The following is a 7500-nucleotide window of genomic DNA, read 5'->3' on the forward strand; positions in this document are numbered from 1 at the left end:
GTGTGTGTGTGTCTGTGTCTCTGTGTGCGTCTCTCTCTCTCTGTGTCTGTGCGTGTGTGTGTGTCTCTGTGTGCGTGTCTCTCTCTCTGTGTCTGTGCGTGTGTGTGCCTGTGTCTCTGTGTGCGTGTCTCTCTCTCTCTGTGTCTGTATGTATGTGTCTGTGTCTCTGTGTGCGTCTCTCTCTCTCTGTGTCTGTGCGTGTGTGTGTGTCTCTGTGTGCGTGTCTCTCCCTCTGTGTCTGTGCGTGTCCGTCTGTGTGGGCGTCCATAGCTGTCTACGTAGACTCGAGTGACTCGGAGTCGGATGGAGAGGACCAGAGGGACGCTCCCCACCACGACGAGGAGGAGGGAGGGGGGGGAGCAGAGGAGGGCGTGACGGTGAGACAGGGAGTGGGTGAGAGAGGGAGTGGGTGAGAGAGGGAGTGGGTGAGAGAGGGAGTGGGTGAGAGAGGGAGTGGGTGAGAGAGGGAGTGGGTGAGAGAGGGAGTGGGTGAGAGAGGGAGTGGGTGAGAGAGGGAGTGGGTGAGAGAGGGAGTGGGTGAGGGAGGGAGTGGGTGAGGGAGTGAGTGGGTGAGAGAGGGAGTGGGTGAGAGAGGGAGTGGGTGAGGGAGTGAGTGGGTGAGAGAGCGAGTGGGTGTGGGAGTGAGTGGGTGAGTGGGTGAGGGAGAGGAGTGGGTGAGTGGGTGAGGGAGTGAGTGAGTGAGGGAGTGAGTGGGTGAGAGAGGGAGTGGGTGAGGGAGTGAGTGGGTGAGAGAGGGAGTGGGTGAGAGAGGGAGTGGGTGAGAGAGGGAGTGGGTGAGTGGGTGAGGGAGTGAGTGGGTGAGAGAGGGAGTGGGTGAGGGAGTGAGTGGGTGAGAGAGGGAGTGGGTGAGAGAGGGAGTGGGTGAGGGAGTGAGTGGGTGAGGGAGTGAGTGGGTGAGAGAGGGAGTGGGTGAGGGAGTGAGTGGGTGAGAGAGGGAGTGGGTGAGGGAGTGAGTGGGTGAGAGAGGGAGTGGGTGAGAGAGGGAGTGGGTGAGGGAGGGAGTGGGTGAGGGAGTGAGTGGGTGAGAGAGGGAGTGAGTGAGGGAGTGAGTGGGTGAGAGAGGGAGTGGGTGAGGGAGTGAGTGGGTGAGAGAGGGAGTGGGTGAGAGAGGGAGTGGGTGAGTGGGTGAGGGAGTGAGTGGGTGAGAGAGGGAGTGGGTGAGGGAGTGAGTGGGTGAGAGAGGGAGTGGGTGAGAGAGGGAGTGGGTGAGGGAGTGAGTGGGTGAGGGAGGTGAGTGGGTGAGAGAGGGAGTGGGTGAGGGAGTGAGTGGGTGAGTGGGTGAGGAGAGGAGTGGGTGAGTGGGTGAGGGAGTGAGTGGGTGAAGGAGGGGAGTGGGTGAGGGAGTGAGTGGTGAGGGAGGGGAGTGGGTGAGTGGGTCAGGGAGGGGAGTGGGTGAGAGAGTGAGTGGGTGAGAGAGGGAGTGGGTGAGGGAGTGAGTGGGTGAGTGGGTGAGGGAGAGGAGTGGGTGAGTGGGTGAGGGAGTGAGTGGGTGAAGGAGGGGAGTGGGTGAGGGAGTGAGTGGGTGAGTGGGTGAGGGAGGGGAGTGGGTGAGTGGGTGAGGGAAGGGAGTGGGTGAGTGGGTGAGAGAGGGAGTGGGTGAGAGAGGGAGTGGTGAGAGAGGGAGTGGGTGAGGGAGTGACTGGGTGAGTGGGTGAGGGAGAGGAGTGGGTGAGTGAGTGAGGGAGTGTGTGAGTGATTGATTGGGTGAGGGAGTGAGTGGGTGAAGGAGGGGAGTGGGTGAGTGAGTGAGTGGGTGATTGAGTGGGTGAGGGAGGGGAGTGGGTGAGTGGGTGAAGGAGGGGAGTGGGTGGGTGAGTGGGTGAGGGAGGGGAGCGGGTGAGGGAGTGAGTGGGTGAGGGAGTGAGTGGGTGAGGGAGGGGAGTGGGTGAGTGGGTGAAGGAGGGAGTGGGGGTGGGTGAGGGAGGGGAGCGGGTGAGGGAGTGAGTGGTGAGGGAGTGACTGATTGAGTGGGTGAGTGGGTGAGGGAGGGAGTGAGTGATTGAGTAGGAGGGGAGTGGGTGAGTGGGTGAGTGGTGAGGGAGTAAGTGGGTGAGTGGGTGAGTGGGTGAGGGAGTGAGTGGGAAAGTGGGTGAGGGAGTGATTGAGTGGGTGAGTGGGTAAGTGGGTGAGGGAGTGAGTGGGTGAGTGGGTGAGTGTGTGAGGGAGTGAGTTATTGAGTGGGTGAGGGAGGTGAGTGTGTGAGGGAGTGAGTGGGGGTGAGTGGGTAAGTGGGTGAGGGAGTGACTGATTGAGTGGGTGAGGGAGGGGAGTGGGTGAAGGAGGTGAATGGGTGAAGGAGGTGAGTGGGTGAGGGAGGTGAGTGGGTTGAGGGGAGGTGAGTGGGTGAGGGAGGTGAGTGGGTGAGGAGGTGAGTGGGTGAGTGGGTGAGGGAGGTGAGTAGGTGAGGGAGTGGGTGAGGGAGGTGAGTGGGTGAGTGGGTGAGGGAGGTGAGTGGGTGAGGAAGGTGAGTGAGGGAGGTGAGCGGGTGAGGGAGGTGAGCGGGTGAGGGAGGTGAGTGGGTGAGTGGGTGAGGGAGGTGAGTGGGTGAGGGAGGTGAGTGGGTGAGGAAGGTGAGTGGGTGAGTGGGTGAGGGAGGTGAGTGGGTGAGGGAGGTGAGGGAGTGGGTGAGGGAGGTGAGTGGGTGAGTGGGTGAGGGAGGTGAGTGGGTGAGGAAGGTGAGTGAGGGAGGTGAGTGGGTGAGGGAGGGGTGAGGGGAGTGCGTGAGGGAGGTGAGTGGGTTAGGGAGGTGAGTGGGTGAGGGAGGTGAGTGGGTGAGGGAGTGGGTGAGGTTGTGGGTGAGTGGGTGAGGAAGGTGAGGAGGTGAGTGGTTGAGGGTGTGGGTGAGGGAGTGGGTGAGGGAGGAGAGTGGGTGAGCGAGGTGAGTGGGTGAGGAAGGTGAGTGACGGAGGTGAGTGGGTGAGGGAGGTGAGTGGGTGAGTGGGTGAGGGAGTGGGTGAAGGAGGTGAGTGGGTGAGTGTGTGAGGGAGGTGAGTGGGTGAGGGAGGTGAGTGAGGGAGGTGAGTGGGTGAGTGGGTGAGGGAGTGGGTGAGGGAGTGGGTTAGGGAGGTGAATGGGTGAGGGAGGTGAGTGGGTTAGGGAGGTGAGTGGGTGAGTGGGTGAGGAAGGTGAGTGAGGGAGGTGAGTGAGTGAGGGAGTGGGTGAGGGAGGTGATTGGGTGAAGGAGGTGAGTGGGTGAGGGAGGTGAGTGGGTGAGGGAGATGAGTGGGTAAGGGAGGTGAGTGGGTGAGGTAGGTGAGTGGGTGAGGGAGGTGAGTGGGTGAGGAAGGTGAGTGAGGGAGGTGAGTTGGTGAGTGGGTGAGGGAGGTGAGTGGGTGAGGGATTGGGTGAGGGAGTGGGTGAGGGAGTGGGTGAGGGAGGTGAGTGGGTGAGGGAGGGGAGTGGGTTAAGGAGGTGAGTGGGTGAGGGAGGTGAGTGGGTGAGGGAGGTGAGTGGGTGAAGTAGGTGAGTGGGTGAAGTAGGTGAGTGGGTGAGGGAGTGGGTGAAAGAGGTGAGTGGGTGAGGGAGGTGAGTGGGTGAGGGAGGTGAGTGGGTGAGGGAGGTGAGTGGGTGAAGGAGGGGAGTGGGTTAAGGAGGTGAGTGGGTGAGGGAGGTGAGTGGGTGAGGGAGGTGAGTGGGTGAAGTAGGTGAGTGGGTGAGGGAGTGGGTGAGGGAGGTGAGTGGGTGAAGGAGGTGAGTGGGTGAGGGAGGTGAGTGGGTGAGGGAGGTGAGTGGGTGAGGGAGGTGAGTGGGTGAGGGAGGTGAGTGGGTGAAGGAGGGGAGTGGGTTAAGGAGGTGAGTGGGTGAGGGAGGTGAGTGGGTGAGGAAGGTGAGTGAGGGAGGTGAGTTGGTGAGTGGGTGAGGGAGGTGAGTGGGTGAGGGATTGGGTGAGGGAGTGGGTGAGGGAGTGGGTGAGGGAGGTGAGTGGGTGAGGGAGGGGAGTGGGTTAAGGAGGTGAGTGGGTGAGGGAGGTGAGTGGGTGAGGGAGGTGAGTGGGTGAAGTAGGTGAGTGGGTGAAGTAGGTGAGTGGGTGAGGAAGTGGGTGAAAGAGGTGAGTGGGTGAGGGAGGTGAGTGGGTGAGGGAGGTGAGTGGGTGAGGGAGGTGAGTGGGTGAAGGAGGGGAGTGGGTTAAGGAGGTGAGTGGGTGAGGGAGGTGAGTGGGTGAGGGAGGTGAGTGGGTGAAGTAGGTGAGTGGTGAGGGAGGTGAGTGGGTGAGGGAGGTGAGTGGGTGAGGGAGGTGAGTGGGTGAGGGAGGTGAGTGGGTGAAGGAGGGGAGTGGGTTAAGGAGGTGAGTGGGTGAGGGGAGGTGAGTGGGTGAGGGAGGTGAGTGGGTGAGTGGGTGAGGGAGGTGAGTGGGTGAGTGGGTGAGGGAGGTGAGTGGGTGAGGGAGGTGAGTGGGTGAAGGAGGTGAGTGTGTGAGGGAGGTGCGTGGGTGAGGGAGGTGAGTGGGTGAGTGGGTGAGGAAGGTGGGTGAGGGAGGTGAGTGGGTGAGTGGGTGAGGGAGGTGAGTGGGTGAGGGAGGTGAGTGGGTGAAGTAGGTGAGTGGGTGAGGGAGTGGGTGAGGGAGGTGAGTGGGTGAGGGAGGTGAGTGGGTGAGGGAGGTGAGTGAGGGAGGTGAGTGGGTGAGGGAGTGGGTGAGGGAGGTGAGTGGGTGAGTGGGTGAGGGAGTGGGTGAGGGAGTGGATGAGGGAGTGACCAAAAGCAGTAGCGAATATTTGGACCGTCGTAGGCCTCCCTGAGGTCGAGTCAGCCTGGGGAGACAAAGGCGGCCGGGCGGACTTGGTGCTGGTCAACCACCCCCTCGTGTGCCACAGTGCCGGCCTTCAGAGGCACTGCGACTACTCACTCCTGACAGCACTTGCCCTTACAGCCTGTGTGGGCTACACGGGGGGCCTTTGTCCGTGTCTGTGTGTAGCTGGGAGGCATTCCCCCGAGAAGCCATCGCTACCCCGACCTCAACGTTTACGCCCGGTTCTGTCCAGACCTCACCCACGACTTTGTGGTGAGTGTGACGCTCACCCACACACCCACACACTCACCCACACACTCACCCACACACTCACCCACACACTCACCCACACACCCACACGCACCCACCCACCCACACACACCCACATGCTCACTCACCTGCACACACACCCACACACTCACCCACACACTCACCCACACACCCACATGCTCGCCCACATGCTCACCCACACACGCACCCACCCACCCACACACACCCACATGCTCGCCCACATGCTCACCCACACACGCACCCACACACCCACACACACCCACATGCTCACTCACCTGCACACTCACCCACACACTCACCCACACACTCACCAACACACTCATCCACCCATCCACACACTCACCCACTCACCCACACTCACCCACGCACTCACCTATGCTCACCTGCACACTCACCCACTCACTCACCCACACACTCACCCACTCACTCACACACTCAGCCACTCACTCACCCACACACTCACCCACTCACTCACTCACTCACCCACTCACTCACTTACCCACACATTCACCCACACACTCACCCACTTACTCACTCACCCGCACACTCACCCACGCATTAACCTATATAACTCACAGCACTAATCCCAACACCTTTGTGGGCTACACAGGAGAGCCTTGTCTGTGCGCGCAATAACAGCATCGATGGTCTGAAGTGGTCCTGGGCCTCAGCGAGGTCGACTCAGCCTTCAGTGAGTACTTGGTAGTTGGGTGTAAACATCGGCGCTCGGAAGAGAAAGGTGGCCGGGCGTGGTGCTGGCCGCCCACCCCCTCGTGTGCCTTGCCCGTCTTCATAGGTGCCACACGCTAACAGCACTACAGTCTACTACATGCTACATGGGGGATCTTTGTTTCTGTATGGCAGGAGTACGTGAGGGATGCTGCTGATGATGATGGGGGTCCTGATGATGATGATGCTGGTGGGGTTGGAGAGGAATTGAAGCCAGAGACCAGGTGATCAAATCAGAATCATCACCACCATCTTCATTCACTCACTCATCTACTTACCCGCTCGCCCTCCCACTCATCTATTTACCCGCTCACCCACTCACCCGCTCACCTACTCACCCACCCACCTACTCACCCACCTACTCACCCACCCACTCACCCACCCACTTATTCACCGAGTCAACAACTCACTCACCCAATTACACACTCATTCATGCGCTCACCCACCCACCCAGTGCGTGTGTGCTTCGTGTCTGTGTTCGGTGTGTGTGGTGTGTGCGGTGTGTGCGGTGTGTGTGTGTGGGTGCGTGCAGTGTGTGTGTTTGTGCGGTGTGGTGTGTGTATGTGTGTGTACGTGCATGGGTGTACAGTGCGTGTGGTGTGTACGGTGCGTGTGTGTGGTATGCGGTGCATGTGTGCGGTATGCGCGGTGTGTGTGCGCGGTGTGTGTGTGCGGTGTGTGTGTGTGCATTCGGTGTGTGTGTTTGTGCGCGGTGTGTGTGTGCGGTGTGTGTGTGCGGTGTGAGTGCGGTGTGTGTGTGTGCGGTGTGTGTGTGTGTGCGGTGTGTGTGTGTGTTTGCGGTGTGTGTGTGTGCGGGTGTGTGTATTTGTGTGCGGTGTGTGTGTGCGGTGTGTGTGTGCGGTGTGTGTGTGTGTGCGGTGTGTGTATTTGTGTGTGGTGTGTGTGTGTGGTGTGTGTGTGTGTGCGGTGTGTGTGTGTGTGCGGTGTGTGTGTGTGCGGTGTGTGTGCGGTGTGTGTGTGTGCGGTGTGTGTGTGTGTGTGTGTGGTGTGTGTATTTGTGTGTGGTGTGTGTATTTGTGTGCGGTGTGTGTGTGTTGTGTGCGGTGTGTGTGTGTGTGTGTGCGGTGTGTGTGCGGTGTGTGTGTGTGTGTGTGTGTGCGGTGTGTGTGTGTGTGTGTTGTGTGCGGTGTGTGTGTGTGTGCGGTGCGTGTGTGTTGTGTGTGGTGTGTGTATTTGTGTGTGGTGTGTGTATTTGTGTGCGGTGTGTGTATTTGTGTGTGGTGTGTGTATTTGTGTGCGGTGTGTGCGGTGTGTGTATTTGTGTGCGGTGTGTGTATTTGTGTGTGTTGTGTGTGGTGTGTGTATTTGTGTGTGTTGTGTGCGGTGTGTGTATTTGTGTGTGGTGCGTGTATTTGTGTGTGTTGTGTGTGGTGTGTGTGGTGTGTGTATTTGTGTGTGGTGTGTGTATTTGTGTGTGTTGTGTGTGGTGTGTGTATTTGTGTGTGTTGTGTGTGGTGTGTGTGTGTGGTGTGTGTGTTGTGTGTGGTGTGTGTATTTGTGTGTGTTGTGTGTGGTGTGTGTGTGTGGTGTGTGTGTTGTGTGTGGTGTGTGTATTTGTGTGCGGTGTGTGTATTTGTGTGCGGTGTGTGTGGTGTGTGTATTTGTGTGTGGTGGGTGTGTTGTGTGTGGTGTGTGTATTTGTGTGTGGTGTGTGTATTTGTGGTGTATTTGTGTGTGTGTGGTGTGTGTATTTGTGTGCGGTGTGTGTATTT

General features: G+C 59.3%; 1 protein-coding gene across 1 annotated transcript in view; it reads left to right on the forward strand.

Moving 5' to 3' along the window:
- The first annotated feature begins 6 nt into the window (after positions 1-6).
- Positions 7-7500, forward strand: part of LOC116937462 (cytosolic carboxypeptidase 4-like) — a 45875-nt gene continuing 38381 nt past the window's right edge. The window contains exons 1-3 of the mRNA XM_076056971.1: positions 7-377; positions 4934-5020; positions 5903-5991. Coding sequence (XP_075913086.1) covers positions 153-377; positions 4934-5020; positions 5903-5991 — 401 coding nt within the window. The 5' untranslated portion in view covers positions 7-152. The remainder of the gene's footprint in view (positions 378-4933; positions 5021-5902; positions 5992-7500) is intronic.

The sequence above is a fragment of the Petromyzon marinus genome, chromosome 79 (genome assembly GCF_048934315.1).
Source record: "Petromyzon marinus isolate PM22_M1 ecotype Great Lakes invasive population chromosome 79, UKy_Petmar_22M1.pri1.0, whole genome shotgun sequence".
Lineage (NCBI taxonomy): Eukaryota > Metazoa > Chordata > Hyperoartia > Petromyzontiformes > Petromyzontidae > Petromyzon > Petromyzon marinus.